At 43.3% G+C, this 17,132-nt stretch overlaps 1 protein-coding gene across 1 annotated transcript in view; it reads left to right on the top strand.

Annotated features, from left to right (window-relative positions):
* Positions 1–3,460: 3,460 nt before the first annotated feature.
* Positions 3,461–17,132, top strand: part of LOC110391079 (synaptotagmin-16-like) — a 45,479-nt gene continuing 31,807 nt past the window's right edge. Inside the window, 2 exon segments of the mRNA XM_021382804.1 lie at positions 3,461–3,893; positions 3,895–4,400. Coding sequence (XP_021238479.1) covers positions 3,853–3,893; positions 3,895–4,400 — 547 coding nt within the window. The 5' untranslated portion in view covers positions 3,461–3,852.

Raw genomic sequence — 17,132 nt, 5'->3', positions numbered from 1 at the left:
TGTTTGCGCCTGGCCCAGCCCAGCCTTGCCCCTGCTGCTGCACTCACCAATGGCCCGGGCCAAAGTGGAGCAGCGCTGCCTGCTGATGGCCCCAGTACCAGCCCTGCATTGTGACGCGTCCACTGTGATGTCACAGGCGCCCCAGCCCCACCCTTCGGCCCCACCCTAGCACAGCCCCTCTCAGCTGTCAGGGCTGAGACGCCGTGGCCCTGGCGTCGCCCCTGTTCAGAGGCACGTGGCCGGACTGAGCTCTCGGGGAAACCTTTTACAAAGCAGGCGGGAACTCCCTTGGCCCAATCTCAAAAAGAAAATTGGGTGTCCTGACCCATGGATGCTCTGCTCCTCGTGTGTCATCTGAAGTTAAGTTCCAAAAATGTAATCTATAGAAACTCATTTGGAACAGAAAGAAATGGTGAACTATTGATTCCCAAAGATGATATAGTGGAAAATGAGACAGTGAATGAGCGTACCTTCAAAGGAAACAAAATTAATCTCTGAAATTACACCCGGCAAATAACGAGGAACAGAAGTAAAATTTCAAAAGGAAAGGATAATGGTAGCTGACGTGATTTTTTTTTTAACATGGTATTTTTAAACAAGAAAAGTTAGAATTGATAAAAGGCATGCAGGACACTTTTTAGTACTGAAGACCGCACAGGGAGCAGGTCCCAAGGCCAGTACAGCTTATATCAAGCTGCTTTTTGTTGGCAGCTCCCTCAACCTCTGATGGTCTGAAGTGCACTCCACTAAAGGGTTGCTGGATGGAGCCAAGCTGGAAGCAGCAGGTCTGGCGGTGAAGATTAGGATGCCCAAGTGTGTAGCAGTCTCTTCAGTTGCATAGGGTCTGGCCTCTGTAGATAATCTGTTCCAGTGTTTGACCACCCTCATGGTAAATAAGTTCTTCCTAATGCGCAATCTGAACCTATGATGAGCGCACCATCACTTTCCACCTCATGACTCTGGTCAATTCATCTTATTCTCACAGAGTAGTGGTATGGTCATCTCCTATTGTCTCTGCGCCATAACAGTAGATCGATAGTTTATGAGCTCACAGATTCATGGCAAGTAGACAGTGAAGTATTGCTGTGTGCTGTGTATTAGTTTGTATGTTTCATGTGGCTGGAGTTAAGTTGTTTGGTTGATCACGTGCCAAACCTTTACATACAACCTAACTATAAGCAATAGGCTTATTAAAGTTAGAGTTAGTACAATCATGAGACTATGAAGAAGCATGAAATTAAAGTTCCTGTTGCTTTTGATTGCCATCCAGAAAGAGTTTCCTACCAGTGGTGTTCTCCATCCTTCTTCGCTCTTTCCGAGATACTGCATCTATCTTCTGCCTTGTGATGAGTGGTGATTAGAGTTGTAACTTTGCTGTTTTGGACGCATTCTAGCAGTTGACGCAGGTCATCATGCTGTAGTAGTTTCACCACCAATGTAAGGTTCTTTCTGATGGCGGTAGGCAATAGGTCTTGACTCCATGTAGAGTTAGACCGTTAGAATTCATAAGACTTAACGAGAGCTCAACGAGTCACATCCTATAATTATAGTAAAGTTACACACACAAGTATTTGAGCGGTTGATTATTACATAGAGATGACCCAAGCACATAATCACAAAGAGTTCTCATACAGGCTTATCCTCTTCCAAGACATACATGTACAGCTTCAGAATTTCATCAAGATGAACATTTTGTTCAGTGCCAAAACAAACGTCTTGGGCTTTGATGGTGGTACTCTGACAAATAAATGCTTGTTATTCCCATTCAACTCACCCGGTAATATCTAGAGTTTGCCATTTGTTTCCGTTTTGATAAGCCCACCCTCTGTGTTCTGATGGGCAGAGCGTAGTCCTGTTGTGATCGATTTCTAGCACTGTGACTGGGTATATGGTATGTACTGTAACATTGTTGTATCGTTAAAGCAAAAGCTGTAGCCTTATTGTTAATGGGCTTAGAAGTGTAACTGACTAAATGCCACCAGGGTTGGAATTCCCTTTCAATTATCTTTTGAATTCCAGTGGGTCAGGTGTCCCCGTCACCTTCCTGCTACAATAGATTGCATCCACAGTTGAGCCTAAACACATCTAAGAGCTATGGGAACATCATCTTGGGCTACAGGAAGTGCATCGGCAATCAGTTGGTGGTCCCTTTTATTTATTTTTCGCCATTGAGGTGGAATATCAGAGAAGAAACATTGCTTAGATGCGACTGCTGATAGAGAAGACCGCAATGAATGTTGTAATGTGTGTAAATCACTTGTTGCTGTGCCTGATTTATTTGTGAGTGTTTTGGCATCCGTGCTAGTTAAGACTCCCAGTCCTGTCCCAGACATATCGGTCACATCTCTTCTCCTTTGTCTTATCGAAGTGAGGTTTTTCCCAAGTAACCCTTAACCATCCTGCATAGGACCTCCGTGGGAATGGTGAAAAGGTTTGGTTGCAGAGATATTAGTTTACATCAGCTAATTTAGTCCTTTAAGAGCCCCCTGTAGGTGAAATAACACTTGCTGTGGGCCTGTATTTCTGATTGCATATAGTTCAATTTCATAAATTTGTGGGAATATAATTTTCTTCTCCTTATTTGGCTTGGATGTAGCTGTACTAAGCCTACTAAGGTCCATCTTAAATTCCAGTCGTAGTCCACTCAGAACCTCTTGACTCAACAGAGGGGTCTCCTGGACCGAGTGTGTTTCAGCCTATCTGCAGTGCAGTAAATAATCAAGTGTATCTATCCATCTTGAATCTTGTCTAGGTTTTTCCTTCTCTGAGATCCGGAAGGAGCGTCTGTCTTGTGATAATGTGGGAAAATGTTCGCTGGGCAAAATGGCACCTTAGCTTTCTGCAAGTAATGACAGCCAGAAAGGCCGGTGTTCTTGAGTGTTCAGAAGAGTTTTAAGAACACACAATCGGCAAAGCCTGCCTCTACCTCCGGTTTCAGAAAACTTCTGGCTCTGAGTGCATCTCAGTCCAGAAGGTTAACCTTTACATTTCTGCAGCTCTGCGGTTGTGCTAGATATGACAGTGCTTAATCGGCAGGTAAAATATACTGACTTGTATAATTCTCACACCGTGATTGCCCTGAAGAAATTCCATGAAGGCCTGGAGATGTGTCTACCTTTGTAGTGAAGAAGTGGCTGAAGCGGGTAGCTTATTAAAGACTTTTTCAGTGGAAATGCTTTGGAACATCTTGTTTGAGTTTCTGGGAATTTGATATTGATTGATATTGATTCTTGTATTTAAAAAAAAAAAAAAAGAATGGGATTCGACATTACTAAAACAGTATGCAAGCTGTGAGGAGGTTTTCTGAAATTGACTTTTTCTGGAAGCTTTTGACCTTTTATTTTAATAATCATTTTAATCAGTGAAAGCGTAATTGTCCTCAGATTTTCCATGCTTTATTTTCCCTGGACTTGCTAAGGTTATGGTGGGTGTCAGGGCTGGGAGACTTAGATTTTTTGTCTGAAGTTTGTTCTGTACTTTGTTCTTTTCCAGGTCTTTTGAGAACTATAAGAAGACTTTTTCTGCTTCAGAAAGGGTACTTTTCTCCCGTGTTCTATGTTTATATACTTCTGGAATATTTATTAACTGAATGGAAACTTTCCAGAACTCTGCAGGAATATGTGCAATTTGTCCATCGTTTCTGGATTTCCAGCAGTATTCTCAATGAATAGAAGTCCTTTATGCCTTTCTCCTCTCTGATCTAGACATCTTGGGGTGGATGATGTATTGATGTTGATGGACAATCAGTTTACAGTAATCTCTTATGATGCTTTTTTTATGGCTTTCTGAATTATAAGTGACATGCTGGTGAAACTGAACAGCTGATCTCCAGATACTGTTACAGTATGAAGCATGGCTTCTGAGGCTGCTCAAAGTTTTCTTCAGCTGCTCTCTTTGGTTGTCTCAAATATATGAAGCTATCCAACAAGCAGGAGACTCAATATCTGCTTCACTGCTGAATTTGAGTGGAGTGGGTCGTGAGTCAGAAGAAGACAGAAACCAGGGCTTGGAGGACAATGGAGGAGCTTATGAGGATTATTCTGTGGAATCAGAAGATGAAAGACACATAGACCTGTGGGATGAGGAATACGTATGCCCTAGAGAAGATGGCCACGTTGCAGGTCGTGGTCTTGCTTCACAGGACCTCCCTTGTGGCTCTTACGGGAGTCTGCAGAGGCAAAAATGGGTTAAAAATACCACCAGGTTACCTGGGCAGAGTGTTGAAAGCACCAGGCCTTTGGCTGCCAATGGATCACACTGGATGAAAGAAGGTCTCCAGCCACTTCCTGCCATCATCTCTGAAGATGAAAGTGAGCCCTCAGTGAGGATGAGAGGCCGTGAAAACAGCTTCAGCATGGATGACTCTTTAGAAATTAATAAAGGCAAGGCAAGTTTTGCAGGTAAGCAACTAGCAAATGCCTAGACTTCTCATCTCTGCTATTGATTTGATGTAGTTGCTTATCCGCTCATTTTGTTCAGTGTTGTCTTTGTTTCTCACAGGCAAAATAAAACCTCATCAAAAATCCCAGAGAAAAATCCAACCTTTTCTTCTTCTCTTTCCGGTTCTTTTCTTATTCATGAAACTGATCTAATAGAAATTAGTGAAAAATTTCAGAATATTAGATACCAATCAGGGCCTGTTGCAGTAGCACAGAGCATTTTTCTACCTCCACCGTGTTTTGTTTCAGATAACAGGATCTTTTGAAGGGAGTGTTTAGCTGTAAGCCTTTGCTTTGAGAACCATCTGCCTTTTCATCACTGCTATTAAAGATATATATGTAATCTCAAACCTTGTTTCTTTGTGCCAGGAATCTCAAGATGGTACTGTGCCATGTGCTGTAAAATGCTCTACTAAAAAGCCAGTCATATCCCATGATCTTATGTATGAAAGGCTCCCAAATCACTTTCCCTCTCTCCCACCACCCCCACAGACTTTTTGAGTTAAAATGAAAAGGACAGTAGGCAGGAGATTATGGGATGGAGAAATGAATTTGGTATTTTCAATTTTAAATAGACGTAACTGTGACTTCTGACCTGAACATCTTCTCAGGTACTCGTGTTCAGGACTGAATCTCAGCCACTGGACTTGTAGTCACTAGATACCACTGTGTATGTGGCTAGAGGTTCCCTGGTCCACAGAAAACTAATGGAGATGTGCGTTCCAACCAAATGTAGGAAGGTTGTAGTCCTGCTGGCACTATCTTGGGGTCTTTCTGGGTTAAAGCCATTTTTAACAGCTTCTTAAGAAAGGAGGTAAGGGAAGAAGAGGGGAGGATTTGGCATCTGAACCTGCAGAAGAACTTGACACTCAGTGTCTTCAGAACTTGACTTCAAATGTCTAAATTCCTTTTTTTTTTTGAAGTAGGAAGTTGAAGCTATTTAAACTGTTTGTTTTGAAATGGCCAAGAGCTTTTCATCAAGAGCTCTTTCACCAAGAAGCTTTTGACTTCTATGGAAGTGTTATCTATCCAGCCTTTTCCATGTAGACTGTCCAAGTTTAGGCTTTCTGGTTTTGGTTTTAATGGGAATATCAGACTAAAGGTATAAACTTCGACTGCGTTCTTTGGATGTTAAAATTAGCTCCTTCCTTTATTACTGTTCCTCACACTGTTCTGTAGGCCAGAGTATAATAAGATCATGAAGGGACTGGAGTAGCTTTCCTAGAAGGAGAGGCTGAGGTCTGAGACTGTTCAGCCTGAAGAAGAGGAGGCTCGAGAGGATTTCATCGATGTCTGTAAATACCAGAAGCGAAGGTGCCAAGAGCATGAAGCCAGTCTCTTGTTAGTGGTGCCCAGTGCTAGGACGAGAGGCACTGGGTGCAAACTGTAGCACAGGAGGTTCCTCCTTAACATCAGGAAGCACTTCTGTGCCGTGTGGGTGATGGAGCGCTGGCACAGATTGCCCAGAGAAGTTGTGGAGTCTCCTTCTTGGAGATCTTCAAAAGCCACCTGGACGTGGGCCTGAGCAACCTGTCCTGTGTGTTCCTGCTTGAGCGGGGTTTGGACCAGATGGATCCAGAGGTCCCTTCCAATCGGTATGTGATTCAGTGATTAAAAAGCTTTTGCTTTTTAGCTGCTCTGTCTCCCAAGCTGGGGCTACTTGTGTCACGTTCCTCATAAACACAATTGATTTGGTAAAGCACTCCGAAGCTGCCTACCCTCTGGTACTCCAGGCCTTCCCTATATGCTGTCTGTGCAGTATCCTTCCCTGGGAGGTTTGTTCACAGATACCAAGTCAAAGCCACAGGAATGGGTTCAGTGTGTGCTTGGATCTAGTGTCTAGAGCACAGATAAACTGGAGCAGGGCACAAGCGTTGGGTAGGGTGCAGCCCTGATTCCTGCAGGACCTGATAGAGAAGTACCCCAACAGGGTCTGCCAGAGCGATTCAGAGCTATTCAGAGCATGCTGTGAAGCAGCACGTGCCCGACGTGTTCCGGTGGTGCCTCCCGCTCTTTGTCCTATCTCTGGACCCATACCTATATTCACAGCGGATGGGAGAAAAAATGGCGAGCTCTCAGAGAGCTAAGGGCCAAGAATGGGCTGCTGTCACTGTCAAAGCAGTTTCTCAGCTGCCGTCTTATCTGCAGGGACATCTGAAGAGGAGGATTCTTAATAGCATGCGGATGGATGAGATGAGCTCACGTGTAGTTAGAGTGACATTCAGAGGCGCGAGAGTAACCTGTCACTGCAGCTGAAGAGAACTGCTGTGAGACTTTTCCCAGCTTAGAGCAGATTCTGACCAAGCTCGTCTTGCTCTTGTTTATTACCTATTATCTTTCCTTCTTAGTAGGCTGTCTGGAGCTGTTGTGGACTAGGAGGCTGTCTTTACAGAGCTTGCCAGCACCTACGTTGCTGCAGCCTAGAGCTCTCTGCTTCCACACAAAGTGTTTCAGAAGGCACTGCATAGCTTTTTACACCACAGGGAGTGTCACTCTAAATGCTCAAAAGTGGTATTTTATCTTTTTATCTCTGCCCTGCACTGTACAAAGGGCCATCCGGTGCCCTCAAGACTTGATAGTCATGAAGTTGGCTGCTTGAGGGCTGGGACCTGGTGCCTTTTTTTCTCAAAACTATCCAAGTAGTATAATAGGAGAGAAGATCCTGAACTGTGATTTGAAAATGTCTTCCAGAGCACACACATGCTCTTTGTATTTCATGTATTTCTTTACATTTCCTTTTTTTTCCTTTAGATTCATTCTCTAACGTCAAGAGTGTGAACTCTTGTGATGGTAACCTAGACATGCAGAGAGGCTGTAATACCCTGAGAACTTAAAATTTCAGTCGTGGATTAAAATGATCAAGAAAAGGTGTTTTGAGGTATCCTTATTTCTGTTAGCTTTGTTACCTAACCCTAAGTGACAATGAAAGTGAGCATATGGACTTGCTGACATTCAGCAAAGGCATTCAGTAGCATCAATATTAGCTTTGAACATTTTCCCCTTGCATTTGGCATATTTTCTTCATTTCTACAAAATACATGTTTCCTGTTTATCCTTATATTCTTTCAGAACATTGCATCTTGACTTTATTTCACTTAATGTACCATATTTCTCTCCACAATAGAATATTTTAAAGCTAAATTGGCACAAAACAGTTGCAATGCTGAATGCTTTTTGTTGCCATGGAAATATTTCTGGGCACTTACTGACGACCTGGTTGCCAATAGTAATGTAACAGAGAAAATAGATATGCTTCATTTAGCAGCCACTGGTGATTAAAGAGCCACAGAAACCCGTTACAAGGTCATTCCAATATATAGTTTATTAGGTTTAAGAGAAGAGAAAACCACACCCCAGAGGAGAATAATTTTCTTCTCTTAAAAAAAAAATTCAAAACAAAATCTGGCTGTTCCCCACTCTTAAACTTACAGCGTGCTTCTGAGATGAAATAAAATTGCAGTTAAAAACCATCATTACCCTGTCTTCTTTTTATCAGATATGTTTTTGATTGCATTTTTGCCTCCTAAAAAATGTGTCCTAGCTCTCTGAGTAGCTTTTCTGAGGCCTCAAAGCAGCAAACACATTATTGAAAACCATTTTTAGGCTTAGGGATCTAATATAGTATTTGAGCAGTGAGGTTCTTGGGTTCGTAAGTCAAATGTCTGTTAGATCATAGACTCACCATAGAGTAAACAAGGTTGAAAAAGACCTCTAAGATCATCCAGTCCAACCGTCCACCTATCACCAATATTTCCCACTGAACCACGTCCCTCAGTACAACATCTAAACGTTTCTTGAACACGATACTGAGACACTGAGGCATGCTAGTCAGCAGGGTGCACGTTTGCCTGCTGCTGAGTCCCAGTCTGTACTTCAGCAATGCTAGTAATGTTGTGCCAAGTCGAAAAACAAATGCAGGGAAAAGTTTTGCACTTCAAATGCTTTTGAGCCACAATTTAAAAATGAATGAGGAAGTTGCTCAATAGCCCAGGCCACTTGGTTTAAGAGGTTAGTGATGGGAATGCAGCCCCTTCCATGCATGCAGATCCCTGCTACCATTTGCAAATCATGTAATTGTAAATTACAGGTTTACAGTTTGTTGCAAATACCGATGAACTTGCTCTTGCAGCTTCCTTGAGACCCTCCCTTGCTGTCTAACCTTGGTGTCATCCATCTCAGAATGGGGAGGGAACAGCTTTTGCATCCTCCTGTGGCCGAGATGCTGCTATCAGCTGACTGGGGGTGGCTGCTGAGAGTGCGGCTGCCAAATCTATTATTGCACATTTGGCTTAAGAGTAGGAAAAAAACGGCAGAGCAATAACACACTTCTGAAAGTAGTGCACTACTAACGGAGGGGTAGAGCAGGTCCGTTTCCCAGCCCAGCTCTATTATAGAAAACCAGTAATAACGAAGAAGGTGAGGAGTAGCAATAAGCATGCCATAAATACAGTGATCTTAATCTGCTTCTTCCTCAGGGCCCATGTCTTTTGCAAACAAAAAGTCAGAGTGACCACTAAGGCAGAGGTTTCAGCAACCACTGCTTGGAAGAGGCATGGGGAGAGACATGCCAGCAGAGCTGAGCCTTCTGAATCAAACAGAGCTATTTTTTGCACAGTGAGTTCTGTGATTGAAGAGTCTCCCGAGCTGTCTGACACTATGTTCATAACACTAGCGTAATATATAGGTGAGCGCTGCACTTGAATTGCATGAAATCTGTGGAGGATTTTTCCATCAATTAGGCAATCTCAAAGCTAGCTAAAGTAAATTTTTTGACCTTAGAATGCTAGGAGGTTTGATGTCCTAATAGGAATCTTGTCTAGATGGCTAGATATCTCTCCTCAATACATGTAACAGGAGGCATACCTCTGAGGCTCTGGGAATTTTAAAACTAGAGAGCACTATTGCATTTACTTACCTTGGCCTCAAGCTTAACAGGGGTCATTGATTTTTGCCAGTAATTGCTGTAGTGGAAGAAATTATTCTTTCTGCTGTACGTGAACGCTCCTGACCTCAGTAAACGACCCTTCATACAGCCAAGAATTCCTAGGCAAGCAGTGCGTTTTCATTAGGTCCTGTAGTCCCATGTAGCAAAATAGACCCATAAGAAAAATATGTTGCTTGTGTGATAAACCAAACTTCTGTGTGAACCTGAAGCTAAAATAGATAGATGGCCTGTTTCCATTTGAAGATCCTAAGTGCTGATGTATTTTATCACCTGTCTGGCTACGGAGCCAGCCACTGCTCCAGCCAGAATGTAGCCCTATAAAATCAGTGCCTGCACTCAGAGTAGGACATGTAAAGAGGCTACGCTGAATTGACAGCACCACTAGCACTGAGTGAAGGAAAGCAAAGACAGATAGTGGGCAAAAGCACTTCACAAAAAGTACTGCTGACTGCTCAAGTGGGAGAAAGCATAATGTGACTGGGGATCTGGGATCTGAAGGATGTGATAAGAGTCTACAGCTTTCTGAAGTGAAGTGCAGACATGAGTTTGCATCGAATGCTTTCTCTCTGTAAAACTCAGAATTGCTCAGAAAGTACTTCTTCTGAAGCTGGCACCATCTTCTTTTCTGTATTTAAAATACTAATTTGCTGTTGTGTCTTTTAAAGGTCCACATTTTGGTGGCTTGGATTTTCACTGAGTTCCTTGTCTAGCAGGCAAGGCTTCCTCCTGCCTAGTTTCCTAAGGGGCATGAGAGATGATACTCTCTTTAGGACTATTTGTCATCTATGCTTGCCATCTAGAAGGTTGCATAAGCTGTATGGAGAAAGATTTATTTAAAAAGGAAGAAATAGATGTCGCCATTCAGCACAGTTGCAGAACAAATTGTGTGTGAGCGTGTGTGTTTGTGCATGTATTTTCTGATCCACTTTTGCTAAGTGGCATCCTCTTCCCACTCCCCATATGGCAGTTGCAACTCTGTCTTCCTCTGGGAAGGTTGTTTAGGGCTCAGGAGGCTTCATTTGCCAATAAACAGAATCTTGGCAGCATCTGGGAAGTGCTGCCTCTCCTAGAAACCCTGCCTCCTCACCTTCCATCTCCTACTACGGGCGAGGCAGGTGTGAATGATCTCACTGCGATGTGCTGGGGGTTACGTGGAGGCATACTAGCAGCAGTCTGTGCAGAGCTCGAGCATAGTATTTCTGTGCGCTGATGCAAACAGTAGCACTTCTTGTCTTTTTACGTTTGCAGTTGTTGCTAGTTTGGACTGCTTTGTACAAGGCTGCTCATGTAAACCCATGACTGCAGGCAAATGATTGCAGAAGTGAATGACTGTTAGGACTGCTGAAAGCACAGGTAATCCTTCTCTGTTTCTTCCTAGCCTCTTTGCATTGCACTCATGTGAAGTTATATGAGATGGGTTCACCCTTCCAAAAGGTGAGTTGATAGTGGTCCTCGTCTTTTGGCAGAGATAGGGGTGCAGATATGAATATCTTTTTCCCAGTTAATTTCTGGCTCTTGTAACGACCTGTTGGTAGCAAGCATCATCTTGAGTGGCGTAGTGATCTCCTGAAACACAACCATGGTAACCAAGGGAAAAGACTGAAGTGAAAGTAACGGGGGGAGATTGCAGTCATGGAGGAAAAAAGTGCAGTTTTATAGATGGCAAAGAGTGGTATTGCACCAATGGGGATCTTCTGGGTAATGAGGAATGAGGAAGATGTGGTTGAGCTGTACCTCTGCAGATGCTGTTTGCATGGTTCTCGTGCAACTGCCTCTCATTTAGGGAGGTTTCATCAACACCAATTTGTGGAGCAACCATGGAAGACTTAAGTTGAATCTCCAGCCAGCCCATAGCAAAGCCTGTAGAAAATCCTTTGAAGTAACTTTAAAAATCAGTGATGCTCTCATGGCTTCCACACTCCACCAAAAAGTTCCCTGACACTCAGGCAAGCGTTCCCTATCTGGAACTTGGCGTTGGTGCAGGATGAAGCATCCCTGGAAGCACTGCACTGGGTGTGAGTGAATGCCCACACAAACCGCGTGCTCAGAGACAGTGCGTTCCTCAGGCTCAGGGAGAGTGAAGCCCATACAGTGTATGCATAGCAGCTTAATCCATGTGGGAGTGTTCTCCAGCAAATAGTTTGAGAGTTATGGTGCTGGAGAGAAACCCCTGAGTTTGGATTAATGAGAGCACTGAGGTTTGCTGAAGCTCTGTGTCACAGGGTCGATTTTGGGGTCTAGACCTCTTACCGTAAATAATACTCTGTAGCTGTAAAGCTGTTGGGCCCGAGAGTGATTTTGCAGTTGTCAGTAGCTTGCTGTTTTGTAGTTGTCAGATATAAAACTGTGGCTGAGATGTGCTGTCTTTCCTTCGTCACAAGTTGTGCTCCTTCCCGTGCCTGGCTTCACGGGCATGGTGCTGTGTGGTGCCTTGAATTAGCACTTTGCTTCACTTAATGGTTATCTGCCCCTTCCTTATTGCTTTTAAATCAGGTGAGCCTTCCAAGGTTGCGCAGAGAGACTGTGGATGTCTCATCCCTGGATATGTGCAAGGCCAGGTTAGATGGGACCCTGGGCAATCTATTCTAATGCTTGATCTAGTGGCTGGCAACCCTGCCTGCGGCAGGGAGGTTGGAACCTGATGAGCCTTAAGATCTCTTCCAACCCAAGCCATTCTATGATTCCACATGATCACTAAAGCTGGAGCAAGGAGAAATGGGGATAAAGAAGGAGGACAAGACCATCTGCTTTGGGTGACAGTGTTGGCTGCAAACGCACAAGAACCTTGTTACACCCCATCCTCACCCACTGCTGCTACCCAGGGCTGTGATTTTCCCAGGAAAATGGAGTTATTTCAGCAGTGATACAGGGGGGCTGTGGTAAATCAACCCTGTGGTAGCAAACAGAAAGTTTCAGTTAGAAAAACCAGTGGGAAAATAAATGTCTGCCTTGTTGCAATGCAGTAGTTATCGGTAGCAACCCCAAACAAGTCTCTTTGCGAAGGAGTTGATTTCCACCCTGTTAATCAGCAAACAAAGACTTGTGGGTGTGAAGCTGATGGTTACGCATTGAGTGCTACGAATGGTTTGTAATCAGCACGCGTGTGCTATTGGATCTAGCTGCTTCTGAGCGTGGCACAGTGAAACTGAGCAGTCCTGGCTCTCCTTGGCCACTTCAAACAAATGTCCTGACAATTGTACAGAAACAAAGTGGCTCTTGCATTAGAATTAGTGTCCAATCCAAATAAAAGAGGTGGGTGATGGGGAAGCTGAAGGAGTTCAACCTGTGGGGGTATGAAGACTACTAGGAAAGATGTCATGAAAATAATACTTATAAAGAGAGGAGGTTACTTTTTTGTTAGAAGGAAAGGACAGTGTTTCCTAAAACACTGGTTACGGGGATCCTGCACTTTTAGTTTCTTGGTCCATGAGCATTTACACTTCAAGACCTTGGAGCACAGGCAGCTACACCTGTGCCCTGCAGCATCATAGAATCCTAGAATGGTTTGGGTTGGAAGGGACCTTTAAGATCATCTAGTTCCAACCCCCTGCTATAGGCAGGGTCAACTTCCTTCAAGTCCAGGTTGCTCACAGCCCCATCCAGCCTGGCCTTGAATGCTTCCAGGAGGGGGCATCCACAACCTCATTGGGCAACCTGTTCCAGTGTCTCACCACCCTCACAGTAAAGAATTTCTTCCTATTGTCTAGTCTAAATCTACCCTCTTTCAGTTTAAAACCATTTGCCTTTATCCAGTCGCTACCTGCCCTTATAAAAAGTCTCTCCTCAGCTTTTCTTTAGGCCCCCTTCAGGTACTGGAAGGCTGCTGTAAGGTCTTCATGGAGCCTTCTCTTCTCCAGGCTGAAAAGCCCCAGCTGTCTTAGCCTGTCCTTGTAGGGGAGATGCTCCAGCACTCTGATCATCTTTGTGGCCCTCCTCTGGATCTGCTCCAGCAACTCCATCCTGATGCAAGCAAAGCATCTGCAGATAGAAGGGACTTTCCTGCCTCTGCAGCCGCATGTCATCTTCAAGCAGCCTGACTGAGGGGTGCACACTGACTCATGGGTGCAGCTGTGTCCACACCACAGGGGTTTCTGGCTTAGCAGCATCTCCTACAGCATGCAGTCTTCTGTCTTCCACTTCTCCGCAAGTCCTGGGCCTGTGCTAATAAATCCCAGTGACACAAATGAAGCCTGACTCATGTGTGCTCCACATGTGAAACATAAAGTAGGTGTTGGGGAAAATCAGGGATGACTTTTTACTTCTGCTTCTTGGCTGCCATTTCCTTTTGCTGTGGAAGAACCTTAGGCAACAAAGTGAGAGTTAGCTTGAAGCTGAATCTCATGTTCCTATTTTTAAAACCAAATTTTGGAGTAGGAAAAAAGCAACAGGAAAAGATGTTGATTTTCACGCTGTTTTCTGTGGGCAGTTCTCTATTTCTTTGAACAGCAGCATGTAGAATTGGAGTTTATTGCTCTGACTGCTGTATTGTTTGGCTATGGAAGTGCTTGATGGTCAGAACCAATTACTGCAATTGGTCTTGTTTCTGATTACCCCTTGACTTTTCTGTTTGCTTTCTGCTTTCTGTTGGAAATTTCTCCCAGTCTGAAAGCTGCCAAATGGTGGTTCTCTGTGTGTGTGGACCATGTGAGAATGAGTGGAAATGTTGAGGTCAATGTTTCTGCTGTATAAAAAGAAGGCTTTTTGGTGACTGGACTGCATCTTCTAATAGTTTTGAGCATAAATTAAGACAAGGGTGCCCTAGTCCCTAGTGAAACCCATGAATCAGGCAGTTGCATTGCTGTGTGCTTTCATTTGAAGCCCAGGTTCAGCTGGTTGATACCAAGAGTGAGAAGACGCCAGACTGAAAATGCTGTGCAAATCAGAGCTGTAGCTGCATAGAAATTGGTAGCGGGAACTCCATGTGCACTGCCATATGTTCCTTTATAAAATGTTCCTCCTCTGGTCTGAGAAGCTTCAGAAAACCCATTGTTTGCAGCAGACCTTTCCAGTTTTCCAGAAATGAAGGCCTTTTCATTACTCTGTGTGCAGCTCTAGGTTTTGCTGAGTTAGAAACCAGTGCAGATTGCTGTTTCTCTGTCATCCTGATCATGAAAGTTTTAGGACCAGGCCTCTGTGACTGCTTCTGTAATAGCAAAGAACACTGCATAAAGATCTCCTGGGATCCTCCAAGTGAATGCAGTATGCATAGATATGCTGATACCGTCTTGGTTATGTGATCAAATACATTTTTTTTGTACAGCGCTTCTTCTTCCTTCAGGGCTTGGTGGTTTTCCCACTGAAGCTTTCATTGGCTTCAGTAAAACAGAATCAAAATCTGCAGGAAAAAAAATGGATGCACAAGGGCAGCATTAAATGAATAGGAAAGCAGAAATTCGTTAAGTTTTCATTGCTCATCCAAAATCACTGTGTTTTTTTTATTTTTATTTTTTAACATTCAGGCAGACAGGATGCATGTGGTACATCTATATTTTACACCTACACTATGTGTTTTATTTGGTAACTTATTTTCTTGGATAAGCTTTGAGCAAATGGTAAGTTATTGTTTATACTTGGTAATGCTGCAGAGAATTCTTGAATTATTTATTTCATGCAGTTTAGCTTAGTGCGTCTGGATGCCTGTAAGCTAACTTTGTAACTGATTGGGTGTGTGAAATTTCTGGATAAATAGTGGCAGTTTGAAATACCTTGCCAGAAAAAGAGGTCACCCTCTTTCCTCCCCCACTGTCATCTTTGGGGAAAAAAACAAAACCACAACCAACTCACAAGCATCCTTAAGGGCGGTGGGAAGTTGATTTATAAAACAGATGCTGCATAGAAGTAATTGAGTTGACGTTGCTAGAAATATGTATGTGCTACACAACATCTGCAGATCTCAAGATGTATTCATTATCTTTCCAGAATTCAGATTGTAATTATGGGTCCTTTATTTAAGTTTCCATGGTGATATAGAAAATGTTTCCCCCTTGTCCTTTCCTAATCAGGACACTTGTATATTTGAATGGTGAACATTTTTCTCTCCCCTGGGTGAAGTTAGTTTTATTAATATAGAGATATTAAGCTGACATGAAGCTGTCTTCTGCTCAGGCACAGATTCAAGAGCAGACGTATCAAGCATTTGCTACAGAGTCCCCAGTGCCGGCTGTTTAATTAGCCTGTATGCTTCCAAATGCAAGTAAGAAACAGCATCCAGTGTCGTAACAAGTGATGCAATCACTCTTTGGGGATTTGTAAAGTTGGAGTCAAAGTTAAGAGGCTAATAGTCTATAAAACCTGGCCAAATTCCTCCCTTTACTCAAGCATCTTGCTGAGATGAATTCAGTGGATGGTAACTTGGCACATAGTTTGGCTCAACACAATCTACCATACATTGAAACAAAACAAAAGATTAATTTTCTTTTAAAAATAATAATGTTTCTGAGCTCCATGGAAGCAATCAATGAAGCAATGGTAGTCACAGCCCAATTAAAGCTGCAGTTGAATTGCTAACTTTAGAGTTTTGCTACTGATTTACAAAGGAATCCCCCTGGCGTTGTTGCAAAGCATTGGTATCTCTCTTCTCTCTTGCACCACTCAATGTTAGATGACTGAAATACTCCTCAGTTAGGCATCCAAAGAAGTAGCACTGAATTTTCAAACAATCTGGAAATTCAAAGGGAACCTAATGCGTGATGAGTACAGGCTGCATGTCCATCCCTGTGCTGCAGAGCATGCAAGTGCAGTACAGTATTTCTTTAGGAACTGCAGTATTTGTACCTTTTTTTTTTTTCTTCAAGGAGCTCCTGATTCATTCTTGCTGTGTGTTTGCCGTGGTCACGTTTCAGCAGCTGCTGTACCACAGTTGTTCCATGGCTCCAAAACTAGAAAAGCTCCCAATGCCCTCGCGCTTCCCAGAAGAGAGAAAATTAGTAGAATTTTTTGCGGACAGCTCGAACTTTTAAGTTTTGGTCCGAATTTATCCCAGTTCTGAAATAAGCCTGCCACAGTGCCCATGAATCCAGGATCTTCATGTTGCACATTTTCTAGAAAATGGGGAAAGACATGGTATATTTACTAAAGATGATTTACCTAGGATTTTTGGCAAACTGAGTGTAAAGCAGACTTTTGTTTAAATTTTTATTTTGTGCCTTAAGTGCTCAGAAGATATTCATGTGTAAGTAGAGGTTACCAGCTTTTCCTGAGCATTTAAATTGATTTTGCAGAGGTAGTGAATTGACTACACAATTGGCTGAAACGGAATGTGTAGTTTTATGTATCCTGATTATTTGGATAGATTTAGGCCGTAGGGTTGCTACAACATGAAATAATTTTTATTTAAAGTAATTTCGAAAAAACTCATTTTTAATAGCTTATATAAAAAATAATCAATTTTTACAATAGCTGGTCACTGACCATTTACAAACTAATGTCCTAAAACCTTTTCCATTTTTATCAGAATAGGAACGTTCAGCTTTAGTGGTAATACACTGGCACAGGCTGCCCAGGGAGTGGTGGATTCACCGTCCCTGGAGGTGTTCAAGAACCGTGGAGATGTGGCACTGAGGGACATGGGCAGTGGGCATGGTGGGGTTAGGCTGGTGGTTGGACTTGGTGATCTTAATGGTCTTTTCCAACCGGAACGATTCTGTGATTCTGCTGGGCCCTGGCTGGGTACAGTTTGCTCTGGCACTGCCTTGCTCGGTTCTTCTGCCCAAGGAGCTGTGTGCTGACCTCGGAGCAGCAACAGGAGG

The sequence above is a fragment of the Numida meleagris genome, unplaced genomic scaffold (genome assembly GCF_002078875.1).
Source record: "Numida meleagris isolate 19003 breed g44 Domestic line unplaced genomic scaffold, NumMel1.0 unplaced_Scaffold293, whole genome shotgun sequence".
Classification (NCBI taxonomy): Eukaryota; Metazoa; Chordata; class Aves; order Galliformes; family Numididae; genus Numida; species Numida meleagris.
This window is presented reverse-complemented; position numbering and strand designations above follow the sequence as displayed.